The sequence below is a fragment of the Balaenoptera borealis genome (assembly GCF_965194805.1).
Source record: "Balaenoptera borealis genome assembly, chromosome: 20".
Lineage (NCBI taxonomy): Eukaryota > Metazoa > Chordata > Mammalia > Artiodactyla > Balaenopteridae > Balaenoptera > Balaenoptera borealis.
This window is the reverse complement of record NC_138879.1, coordinates 12,456,944-12,469,393: the sequence shown is the minus strand read 5'-3', so window position 1 is coordinate 12,469,393 and position 12,450 is coordinate 12,456,944. Positions and strand designations below refer to the sequence as shown.

Below are 12,450 nucleotides of genomic sequence, written 5' to 3'. Positions count from 1 at the left end.
TAAAAGGCCTTATCATACTCCCGACTATGGCCTCACGCTCCCTCCTGGGCAGGTGCCCCTCCCGGGCCAGCCCTAGCAGCACCCGCCAGCCAGGCAGGCAGGCAGGCAGGCAGTACCTGAAAGAGGGTCAGCGTGTGGTCGTCCAGGATGGTTTTTGGAGGAGCGATGACTGCGGAAAGATGGTTGTCTGCACCAGGAAACGCCTCGCCCCCCCGCCATCACCCCCCCATCCCTTGCCCATGCACCCCCCACCCCAGGACAGGCCTGAGAGTGACCAGGAGGCCTGGGCCATAGGCCTCCGCTGAGGGATTTCTGAAGCACCCCTCAGCTCACATCCCCCTGGTCCATCACTCTACTGCTGCAAAAACCCAGCAAGAAGCTGGGGAGAGGGCCTCGGGCAGACTCACCTGCAAGGGGACACACAGTTCCCTGTGCAGCCCTGCGGCCTGACCCTTCACTACCCAGACGCCTTCCAAAGGAGGCCAGCAGCTCGCCCCTGTGCCCCCAGCCCCTACAGCTCCTGGCCAGGTGGGAAGCAAAGGGCACAGGGATGCTGAGCAGGGTCAACCTCCCTCCCCAACTTGCCCAGCCCTGGACTCATGCTCGGACACCAGCACAGGACCCGCCTGCCCCATGATGCTGTTTCTGTGGGAAAAGCTGCTTCAAGCCCCAACTGGGAGGTGCCAGGGCTGCTGAGCAGGAGGTCCCAGAAAAGCACTTACACAGGTAGAACGGCAGCTTGGGGTTGCCCAGGTGGCTCCTCACGAAGTCCTGCAAATCCCCCACTGCAGGAGGAAGGGTGGGGTGAGCAGGGATCCCACACTCAGACCCACTCCAGGGCCGGGCCCCCTCTGCAATGGGACGAGCCAGGTCCAACCTGTGTGCAGACCCGTTCCCCAAGGTCACCAAGAACCCCACTCAGAACTGGTGGCATTGCTGCCTTCCTTCCAGGTGAGCTGCAGCCCCAGGCCAAAGACCCCACTACTGGGTGTGGGGGAGCCCTGGGTCTACCTTTCTCTGGGTGCCCCTCTGTCCCACCCACGCCCAGAACAGATGGGTGCATGGGGCCAGCCAGTCCCACGGGTACTGCCCAGCTGGTCTGCGAGCCTCCAATGTGAGCTGGCCCCAAGCCCTGCACCCGCTGCCTGCCCCACGGCCCAGAGGGAGGGAGCCTGGAGGAGCTCATAGGGCCCCCGGCCCTCCCAGACGGGGCTGCTCACCGGTCTCGCTGGGGCGGAAGAAGCCCTGCAGGATGTAGCGGTCAGGAAACAGGACCCTCAAGACCACCTAGGCCAGGACAAGCCAGCTTGTCAACAGGACAGCTAGAGTCCAATCCAGGCATCCGCACCCCTGGGCCCACGATGGCTAGGTCCCCCGGCCACGCCGGGCCAGCACCCCCTCACCTTGGCTGCCCCCTGATGCTCCTGGCCCCGTGGGCTGGACACAAGGACCAGTCAAGTACCCACGTGCACTTGTGAAAACACACTGATGTTTTTCATCTTAGAACGGGGCTGCCTGGCTCATTAACGAACCGCGGCCGTGTAGGCCTGGGCTGAAGTACACGAGACCACGGCCAGTGGCTTGTGGGAGGCCCCATTGCAGAGCCATGTGCAGACCACCTCCCGCCCCAGGGTACCTTAGGGTAGCGCTGCAGCTTCTCCTTCATCTGAGCATCTCTGAAGGCCTTGGTCACCAAGGGGGCTTCTTCCAGGCGCTTCCTGGGGCAGGGGGGGTGGGGTGGGGGGTGGCAGTGGTGAAGGTCCCAGGTCTCCCCAACCAGAGCAGAGGCCCCACACCAGCTGGACTCTGGGTTTCTCCCTCGTCCCCTTGGACTTCGTGAGCTGCTCCCCAACAGAGGGCCAGACAGGACTAGGAGCCCCCTGCCTGGGCCCCCTCACCCTCCGAGGTGCTGCCGAGGGCACGGGTGTCTCTGAAGGGGCCAGGTGCACACCCACCGTTCACTCTTGAGCTGGGCCAAGCGTCTTCTGACGTCATCCACGGTCACTTCGAAGAACTCGTCAGGCAGCTCCGCGGGCCAGGCCTGGAGCAGCACCTCCAGGTCAGGGTGGCACACCACGGGGTCTCGGTCCACTGGCTGGGCAGGCAGAGGGCTCGGCTGATGCAGGTCCCAGGAAGGGCCCAGGCTCCCGACCCCAGGGGGCTGGGGTGGCCGTGCAGACCCCGGCTGAGCCATGTGCTGCCGGCCCCGCCTGTCAGCCCATGGCCAGGGCCGGGCCTCCAGGATGGGGCATGGGACAGCTGAGCCTGTCCAGGACTGGAGGCCCCTCCCTCCATGCCTGCCTGCTTAGCAACACTGACGCTGAGACCCTCACTCACCAACAGGGCACATGGCCCTGGGGTCTTGGCTCAGCCGGGTCAGCTGGCACCCTGACTGCTGGGTGGGGGGTGGGGGGTGGGGGGGTGGCGGTACTTGGGCAGTGGGTGAGCAGCAGCATCTCTGTTCACTTCCTGTCTCCGTGGGGGCTCCCCACGAGCCTCAGGGAGCTACGTGTTATCAGGGTCTCCCAAGTGGGGAACAAACTTGGGGAGCAGTGCCCTGGTCACGGCCATGTCAGCGGTTCCACGGGAGGGGCAGGAGAAGCGACAGCCCCCAAATTAGCGATTTGGCAAAAACCTGCCAGCTGCTGGCTCCATGGCCAGGCTGACCCCCTCCTCCCCTCTCTGGGGGAGCAGCCGGCCCCACCCTCTGCCCACCATGGGGACACAGGAAGGGACAGCAGCATCTCTCCTAATTGGCAGCAATGGAGACGGAAATTACAAGGCAGGGCCTGCTCTGCTCGCAGTGCCTCCTGGTGAGTAATTGTAGCGAGTGTAGCCCAAGTGACTATGTGGGGAGACACCTTCGCGGCGCTGAGGCCGCCCATGGAGCCGGGCCTGACAGAGGTGTCCAGCTGGGCCGGCAGGGCCCACGCCAGGTCCTGCCCTCCCTCGCACAGAACATCCACAAGCCGTCTGGGGTGAGGTCACTTCTCTGCCTTCTGCTCCCGCCTGCCCCCTCCTCCCCGCCCCAGCCTGGCACCGAAATCCCACCTCCTGCCTTCAACACTCAGAGCCGGGCTCAGCAGGCTTCTCCGATCAACCCTTCCTGCGCTCCGGCCTGACCACAGCCCCACCCACTCTAGAGGTCAGACTCACCAACCTGGGGCTGGTCGAGGGCTGAAGCTGCCCAGTGCACCTGCCAGGTGTCCCAGGGCTGCTCCCCCAGCCACACCCGAGGCCTTGACTGCCCAGGCCAGCAGGTCTCTGCCACTCCTGAGTGCACAGCTGCGTCACTCCTTGTAATGAAGGGAGGTGGGTTCTCGCCAGGAAGCCCCACTGATCTCAAGGCACTGTGGCAGGGTGGACAGGAGGGGCTGGCTGAGGCCCGGGCAGTGGGGTCCATAGGTGGCTGACCGAGGCCCCTGGGGGGCTGCCCCCTCAAAGCCACAACCCTCCTGCAGCCCACAGGCAGTCCACGCCAGAGCTTTTTATAACAAGATGCCAGGCGCCAGGCTGCCCCCCATAGCCACGGCGCCTGCATTCCAGAAGGGCCGAGCACTCGCCTGGGCTCCTGGGGGAGGGCGAGGGCAGATGTGGATGCGCCTGAGCTGGGCACTGCTGTGTCCATGAGTGCCAGGCCCCCTGGCGCTCGAGCACAAAGCCCACAAGCCAACGAGCAAGCTCTGGGACCTCCCTGTCCCGGTCCCGCCCTCCGAGGACCCAGATCTGGGCACACGAGTCACCCCGAGAATCCAGCAATTGGGTGACTTGTGATCCATGACCTGGAGCTGAGCCCGACTATCAGACAGGCCCCCTGATCCCCGGGGGGCACGGCTGGGGAAGCCCGACCCTGAGTGCCCGGGGCCACTCCGGCCTCCCTGTCCTCCTGGGTACTTCCAGTGCACAGCCCAGGGGTAACCTGGAGGACTGCAGACTGCTAGCACTTCCCACAACCCTCCCACAACTTCCAGAACAGGGACGCAGGTGACACCAGCTGCTGGCTTCATGCTGCTCAGGGGCCACTGACTTTCAGTCAGAAAGTGAGCAGACAAAAATCTCTCTCCGCGTTGGATCTACCCTCGATTCACACCCCTCCTCCTATGCCTCAGCTCTGCTTCAGAAGCCCGTTTGTCCAAGAGCAGCCAGGAGCCGGGGTCCCACACGGGAACCAGAGCACTGGAAGAGAGCCACCTCGAGATCACACTCTCTCATTCTCCTGCACCGCCCTGCGTCTTGGGGGCCTCCCTGCTCCTGGGCAGAGGAGCCAGGGTTCCGAGCAGCCTCTGCTGCCCATCAGAGCCCAGGGGCCAGACCACCCAAGTCCCAGAGCTGCCGCCACGACCGGACCCCAGGCGGTCCCTGTCCCATGAGAACAGTGGATGTCCATGGCTGGGCTGGTAGGATGGACCACCCTGTCCTACCAAATGACCGAGGGAGAAGCCAGGGGGCTTCAAACACCTCCACGTAGCCTGCCCAGCAGGTATTTCCACTGCAAAGAGGAGAGAGACCAGGAAAGGAGGAGTGGGTCTGACCGCTCCACGTGGGAGGAAGCAGGGCAGACACGGTGCCAGCGGAGGCCAAGCCCTGGCCCTGCTCACTTCCAATGCTCTGCCGGCAACCTGGCCCTCATTTGCTGTTCCTTTACCCGCCGCTCCTTGGTCATGGGCAGTTATTATGCACAGCTCCCATCCTAGGTGGATTTATGAAGATGTTTTTGGATGGAGAATAGAGATCTAGGATGAGACACCATTAAGAAAAAAAAAAAAAAAAACGCATACAGTGGCCACTGTCAGAGGGCCTCAGCGCCCTCACCATGGGGACTGGGTTCCTGTGTGCTGGCCGAGGGACACAGCCCCAGGGTCCAGGATGGGCCTCCAAAATGAACCTCCCAGTTGGTGCCCGAGGATGCTGGTGGGGTGGCAGGCCTAGAACCTTCTCAGCGCACCTGACAGCTGGCCCTCACAGCCCAAATCTCCAGGTCTGCTCCTCCAGATCCTACCAGGGAGCCACTTGGAGGACGCGCCTCCACTAAGAACCCAACGTCGCCAGGCTTGGGTCATCCTGCCCAAGTCGCAGGTTTTCCATCATCAGCTCAAGGTCCAGCTCCTGAACGCTGTCAGTCTCCAGAGCACAGCCCCGGCCCCATCTCCCCCCGCCCCCACCCCTTAACCCCAGGAAAGCCAGAGGAGCCGGTCCCTCCCCCGGTGGCCCCGACGCTGTAGGCATCTCACTGTCGGCTAGAAGATGGGCAGAACGATGAGGAGGCAGCCAGAGCCTAGGGTCTGAGCCCATGGGGTGGGGGCGTCTACATGACAGTGCATGACAGATGAGGAAACAGGCACGGGCATGATCCTGAGGGGAGGAACGGCAGGTGTCTGCAGGCTCCAAGGGCGTGGCCACAAGAGACCCGATCCTTCTGGTGGAACGCCCAGCAGGGGTCTCTCATTTCCTGCAAGCACACGACCCTAGCAAAGACTCCCCTGTCCCAGCCTCCACCGAGGGTATTAAGACAAGAGAACACCCAGAAGACCAGAAAGGAGGGAGGTGGACGGAGAGAGCAGACGAGTCAGGCTGTCTGCGAACTGGAGGATACTGGCGAGGGGCCCAGAGGGCACTTGGGAGGGAAAGGAGCCTCCGGGGTGGGGAACAGGAGCACCCTCTGCGGGTTATGTTCAGAGGAGGCCCTGGGTGACGGCCTGAGGCTGCAAAGACACTGGACTGACACCTGGGCCACTCAGCCATGGGGACTTGGGGACCAGCCACCAGCTGTGGACGGCCACCAGTGCCTTCAGAAAGAGCCTCTGTCACACCGGGATGGACCCTTCAAGGGAGACCCGAGGGGAGGAAGGTGTGAGGGCACTGCCTACCCTCAGCCCCATGCCACAGGCAGTCAGAGGCCAGGCCTGGAGGGGACCAGGGGACGCGGCTCTGGGCTGAGACGTGGGCCCACGGCTTCCTCCAACAGCCAGTGGACATGCTCCAGTGGCCGCCACACGAGTGGCTGAGAACCCACTTGGGCACACAGGGGTCTCCCCATGTCAAAAGCAGCCTCACTGCCTGCTGAGGTTTCATTTTCTTGACAGTAATTTTCCAGGACATGATGACACAGGGAGAAAAAATGTAAAAACTATTTGGAGGTGACCTCAACCCCGGATTTTCCAGCTTCCCTGTGAGGGCTCTTGTTTTCCTCCCGCCCTCCCGCCTCCCTCCTCCCTCTTACCCAGACTGTCCTCTGACAATGGTTTTTGGTAACAGGGAATGTGAAGCGTTTCCCCTTGAGGCTTGGAGCTGAAATGAAACACTACGCGGGAGGAACGTGGGCCAAGCCTCCGTCACTCTCAGAGCCGGCCGCCCTCTGGAGGGAGCAACGTGCCAGCACGAGGCCGGGCCTGACCGGCAAGGCTGCACTGAACTCCAGCCCCTCATCTGCTGGGCCTGCCAGCGGCACAGGCGGAGGCCGCGCCTGCCCCAGCCCTGGGCCAACGTCCACACCTGGGCCTGCCCGCCTTCCAAGCAGGAAAAACCGAGAGCATCTTTAAGAAGAAGAGAAATGCTGGGCTGCGACAGTGACGCAGGCACACTTTGAAACCCGGTGGCTCCAGTGCCCTGGCGTGGCCCCACCTGTCTGTGCACGCAGTGCATGAACCCCCAAAGGACTGAAATAAGCAAATGTAAGGTGTGGGGTGGCTCTCCTCATGCACGGGGGAAGACGCCTGCTCCAGGCCAGCAAACCCAGGGGCGGATGCACACAGCAGACCAAAGGGCCAGGAGAAACCCCGCAGAGGGAGCCCCTTGAGCCCGATCAGGATGGGGGCCTGCAAATGAGGCTGCCTGGCCCTGCGGGCAGCTCTGGAGTTCCAGGGGGTACTCTGGCAGCCGGGGCGCCTTGCCCACCGGTTCTCCATGGCTTCGCAGGCTGGGCATCTGTCTCTCCCCCAAGTCCAGTCATGGTTGAGACGAAGCATGACAGGGACAGCTGGAGGGCACCTGCCTGTCACCAGGCTTTAAAAACCGCCTCAAGACTCAGTTGGGGCCTTCAAAGTTGCTGACCCATCTGCCAGCAAACCTCAAAGGGCATCCCAAGTAAGGCCAAGACCAGCGCCCCGGGACTGTCCACAAACACCGGCAGGGCAGGGACAGGCTCACACCACGCCCTGGGCCCACACACGGGGGGACAGCGGGCTGTGCTCTTGGGGGCATGTCACGGACAGGCACCCCAGGCCAAGAGGAGGAGGGTGGCAGGGCAGCAAGGGGCACTGCTCTCGGTCCACCCCAGGCCCCAGGTCCTGGCCAGGCTCCCCCCAGCCCTGAGTGTTCTAAACCTTCCCGTATACTGGGGACAGCCAGAGGCGAAGCTGACGCCTGCTCTGAGACATGGGTGCAAGGTGCGGAGTAAGCCCCCGGGGCCACGTCTTCAGGAGATGAGACCATCCCCTGGAGGGTGAGGGGCAGGCAGGGGAGACTGCAGTCAGCCCGCCCTTCCCAGGGGGTTGGGGCCTTTGATCACGAACCCCTGTGCCAGCTGCGTGGGGGGACGCCGGCTGGGAGCACGGCCCAGCAGCACAAAGAGCTGCAGGGCAGCCTCCTGGGCCAGCGGAAGGACTTCAAAGGACAGGCCAGGGGCCGCCGGGCAGCCCCAGCCTCTCTCCACACTCGGTTCTGACGGCCAGTAAAACTACCTTCTAATAATTAATGTTCTGACATCAAAGGCAGGAGCCGCCCGGGTCTGTAAACCATCCTGGGCCTCAGCCGAGGACCTGCCTGTATTTCATCCTGTCTCTTCTGACTCTTCATTCAAATCCAAAACCACACACAGGCAAAACATTAATGGGAAACTTGGAAACTCTCTTTGATTACTAAAGTGTACCTTTGAAGTTCCCCCAAAAGTTCTGATTTGTTCCCTTCTCCCCTCCCCCAGGACTCGAGGGGACACAAAGCAGACAGCATGTGGCCAGCCGGGCCTCCGGGTGCACGGCTGTCAGTGTGACAGGAGGCGCGAGGCAGGCGGGCGGGGGACGCTCCACAATCAACCAGCTGCTGGGGCTCCCAGATCAAAGACACGCACTGCTGGCGGCCAGGCGGACCCTCCCCGGGACTCCTCCTTCCTGGGGCCCCTGGGGTCAGCGCTCGGGGATGCACTGGGATCCTGCGCCTGACAGCAACCACCTATCAGGCTGGCACCAGACCAGGCCACTCCCCACACAGCCCTGGGGAGTCAGCAGGTTCCCAAGAGATGCAGAGAGCCACAGCCTTTAGGGTGGGAGAAGGAGACAGCCAGCCCCGGTACTAGTTTTCTGGTCCCCAAACCTAGGGGTCCCCAGAAAGAGCAGGCCCGAAGGGAGTCGGGCCCCCGGCCCTGGCTCACCCCGACCACAAGGCTCTGCTTTCGAAAGCTGATTCTGGGCCCAGGTGACGAGCCTGTGAGACTGGGGGCTTCGTACTAGTGTCTAATGCAGCCCAGACATCAGCGTAGAAGCCAGTGGGGTCCCTGAAGAGCCAGGGCACCACCACCACCTCCCCAGGATGGACATTCACGGGGCTTGGGACTGGCTCAGTTCCCCTCCCCTCCCCTCCCCCATCCATTCAGCAAGGACACACAAAGCGTGGTTCAGGAAGCAGGAGGAAGCCCCCGCCGCCTGCCCCTCTGCAGGAACTTGGGCTCTGTCCCACCGCTGAGCCTCCCCACGGCCCGCCCCACGCAGGCACAGGTGCCCCTGCCCCTCCACCCTCCCCTTCAGGTGTGTGACCTGAAAGCAAGAGTGAGGAGGGTGCTCTAGAAGAGACAAGATGCAGGCTCCAGCACTAAAATATTAGTTAACTGCAACTCAGAGTGTAGCTAAACACATCACTGAAACTGGACTGACCCCTGGAATGCAAGGATAGCTTCATGGGGGAAATCTATCCAAAACCTCAGCATGCAAACGAACTAAACGAGAGCGAAGGCATGGAATCACCTCAATGCAGCAAAAGCAGTTCATAAAGCACCACTCTTACTTTTGATAAAGAAAAATTCTCAGAGAATTAGGAATAGAAACTCTTGATTTGATAAAGACTTTTCACAGCCCGCAGCATCTTTCACAGATAAACTAAGATTACTCCGTGTGAGATCAAGGTCAAGACAAGGATGCCCGCTAAATTTGCTGCTATTCAACAGATACCAGAGACCCAATCACTGCAATACGACAAGAAAAAAAAATGAGAGAAGTAAGGACATCAAGGAAAAAGATAAACTGACATTATTTGCAGACTCCAACTGAAAATGAGAAACTGCTGGAACCAGTAAAGCGAGTGAGCAAGGCTGCTGGGTATAAAAACCAGCAGCATCCACTGCCCGGGTGGAGCCTCACCACCCTCACTCCACAAGCTCCTGCTCCAGGCAGGGAATCCTGCAATGGCTCTCCATCGTCTGGAAAGGTGATTTGTAAGAACGAATTCATTTCAGCAGTGTCATCCTTCTCACCACGTAAAACCTCAAGTGGACCCTGAGTGTTGGCACATGGAGCCGCTCTGGCTGGAAGGAAGGGCAGAAGAGAGCGGAGAACTTGGAGCCCTCACTGAGAAGGCGCAGCGGCGTCTCGAATAACGCCCACATGCACCTGTGCAGCCTCAAGGGCTCCACAGGTGACAACGTGCAGCCCAGGCTGGAAACCCAGGCTGGCCCCACCGTCAGGTCTCTTTATTAGGAAAGACCCTCTCCAGCCACAAGCCAGAGACCTAAGCTGGACGCCTGAGCCTCCCCAGGGGCCAACCCCAGGAGGCAGGGGGCCTGGCACAGCCCAGGAGCCCAAGATGTTGGGAAATCTACAACACACCTTTCCTGAAAACAGTCTGTGAGCGCTGCTGAGGGAGCAGTCACACAGAGGGACACAAAGAAGCCTATGGAAGCTCTGCCGTACGACTCATGAAAGCCCTTCTGGAGAAAGTCCCAGAGGCGCTCCAAGGAGAAAGTCTTGCCCTGGCGCCGAGCTTGAGCACCAACCCGACAGGGGCCACGCCTGTCCTCCCTCTTAGGAGCTCCAACACGGCTGCAACTGCCCAGGGCGAGGCTGGCCTGACCCACAGAAGACCAGAGATGGCCTCCATCAGACAGCGGGGAGGCAGACACTGGCCACATGCCTGACTTCTGCAGAGGTGCCGCCCAGCTGGGGGTCCCCTTGTTCAGCGTGATCCAAGATGCAAGGTCCCTTCCACTCCTCATGTCTGTGTGTGGTCAGAGCAGGGGACGGGGGCGGGCATCACTGTGGGGGAGGATGTGAGACTAGGGCACAGCTCAAAGGTGCCCAAAGACAGATTCAACATCGAGAAGACAAAAAGCCCAACACTGCCCTGATGGTAGGTGTCTATATAGTAAGTCGTACCTCGATAGAGCTGATCAGATAAGAAGACAGCGTCACAGAGGCAACCCAAGGCCTGGGCCGTTTCATCACAGCTCCGTGAGGGCTGCATGCCCTCCTCCCAGCCGTGGCTCAGATGGCCGCCAGGAACTTCCAAGAAGTCCCCACCAGAGATGCCCGAGGCCCCACCCACAAGGTTGTGAAGAGTGAGCAAACTCACCCTCTTCTACCTGCTTGGTGCGTGCCCCACACGCCCACTGGCCAGCGGTGGGATGTAGCGGGTGAGCTGCGGCAGCCTGGCTCAGGAGTCAATGTGGCATGGGACAATCAAGGCCAAACCATCTTCACGTCAAAAGCCAGTCAAACCCACCAGCCCAGGAGAAGACGGGGGCGCCGGGTCCAAGGCTCTGGGAAGGATGGCTCTCTTGGCTGTGACATGGCCAGCCAAGACACACAGGTTTGTCAAAACCCATCAACTGTACATCTAAAATGGTGCCTCAAGAAAGCTGATTTCAGGCAAAGCAAAACCAAAAAATCGCTTCCCTGGGAAGATGAAACCGCACCCAGTGACCCTGCTGCACCCTGGGCTGACCAGCCACGATGTCAGGTGCAGTCAAGAGAAAGGACCCCAGCGCCCAGCTTGCCCCTTACCAGCTCCGGCTCCGGCTGGGGCTCCTGGCCAGGCCTCGACTTCTTTGGCTGGGAGGGGCCTGCAGGGCTGGAGAAGGACTTTGGCAGTTTGGCTGAAGATGACATCAGAGGCCTCACGGACCCGGAGGGGCCCCCCAGTCGCTGTCCCCCACCCGAGAAAGGAACAAAGGGGGCTGGTGTGGGCTCCTTCGAGATCTGCTTCGCCTGAGCATCCACCGGCTTCGGGCCCAGGCCATCCACACGACCGGCCCCCGGGCGCGCTGCCTCATCCTGATGGCTCACATCGCCCTGGCTGAGCCCCGCTGAATTCAGTGGAAACAGAGGGCTGCTGGCTGCCTGGTCGGCCAACAAGGAAGGGGTCGGGCTTCCTGGGCTTTTGCTCCAGGATACCCCAGGCTCCTGCTTGCCAGTGGAATCGTGTGGCTTCATGGAAAACCTGAGTGGGTAGGCCCGGAAAGCAAATGAAATTCCATACACGGAGCCCCGGGTCTCACAGTGCCAGCATCGTATCTTCTGGTGACTACCAAACCAAATCCAATCCCGTGAAAGCACCCCACAGCCCTTCCCGACCCACCTCACCTCACGGGGGAAGGAGCGTGCATGGGGCCGCCACGCCAGCCCGGCTGAGGGCAGATCCCCCACCTGACGCTGCGCCCCATGGTGCCCAGCCCCCCCAGACTGCAGACGGGAGAAGCGACCGGCAAGGGTCTGGGCTTCCCCGCGTTTCCTGTTTCCTTTCCCTTGAGACCACAGTTTTCTTCACTAAACCAGACTCAGAGACCCCCCACCTGATGATGGCACTGCCCCCGGTGAGGCCCAGTGACTGCAGCGTCGTGCTCTGCAAGGCGGCTCTGCCGGTCACCTGTAAGGAGGGAACAGGACATCCTGCTGACCCCTCGCTGCCTCCCCCAGCCTGGGCACTGTGTCACCAGCACCGTGGGGTCCCCCAGCCAGCCACAGCTCCCAAAAGGCCTGGGTCCAGCCCCCTGCACCCCAATCTACACCCGAGCATTTGTTCGCTGGTCCATGTCTGTCTCCCCAACCCCACCCCATCCGAGGTCTGGGTGGGCAGGGCTCAGGCCTGGGTTAGGCACATCTGGCCAGCTGACCAGCCCTCTGAGGGCTGGAGCTGATCCAGGGCCAGGTGCCTGAGGCCCCGTGGTCTGTCTCCTCCAGGGGAGGACCCATCCCCCCAGGTCCCTCCCGCTCACAGCCCTGGAACCCCTGCCCCGCTGAGCCCTGGGTCAGGAACCTCAAACTGGGATAAAGAGGTGGGTGTGCCCCGTCTACACCAGGGGCCCCTCGGGGACAGTGGCCACCCCAGGCCAGGAAAGGGCGCTTGGCCAGGGTTGAAACAAAAAGCCCCTGTGAGCCAGGGGACCAAGCGCCAAGAGGGTCCCCCGTCACGGGCAGGCGGGCGGGGACAGGCAGGGCCTCAGTGCCAGGCCAAGCCTGCACCATGCCA

At 61.8% G+C, this 12,450-nt stretch overlaps 1 protein-coding gene across 10 annotated transcripts in view; it reads right to left on the bottom strand.

Annotated features, from left to right (window-relative positions):
* Nucleotides 1-12,450, bottom strand: part of ASPSCR1 (ASPSCR1 tether for SLC2A4, UBX domain containing) — a 29,942-nt gene that overhangs the window by 4,028 nt on the left and 13,464 nt on the right. For all 10 annotated transcript variants that reach the window (XM_082374214.1, XM_082374211.1, XM_082374213.1 and 7 more), the window contains 7 exons: nucleotides 11,774-11,847; nucleotides 10,986-11,421; nucleotides 1,956-2,095; nucleotides 1,637-1,718; nucleotides 1,221-1,287; nucleotides 723-785; nucleotides 117-169 (listed from right to left, as the gene is read on the bottom strand). In XM_082374214.1, the coding sequence (XP_082230340.1) occupies nucleotides 117-169; nucleotides 723-785; nucleotides 1,221-1,287; nucleotides 1,637-1,718; nucleotides 1,956-2,095; nucleotides 10,986-11,421; nucleotides 11,774-11,847 (915 nt within the window). The remainder of the gene's footprint in view (nucleotides 1-116; nucleotides 170-722; nucleotides 786-1,220; nucleotides 1,288-1,636; nucleotides 1,719-1,955; nucleotides 2,096-10,985; nucleotides 11,422-11,773; nucleotides 11,848-12,450) is intronic.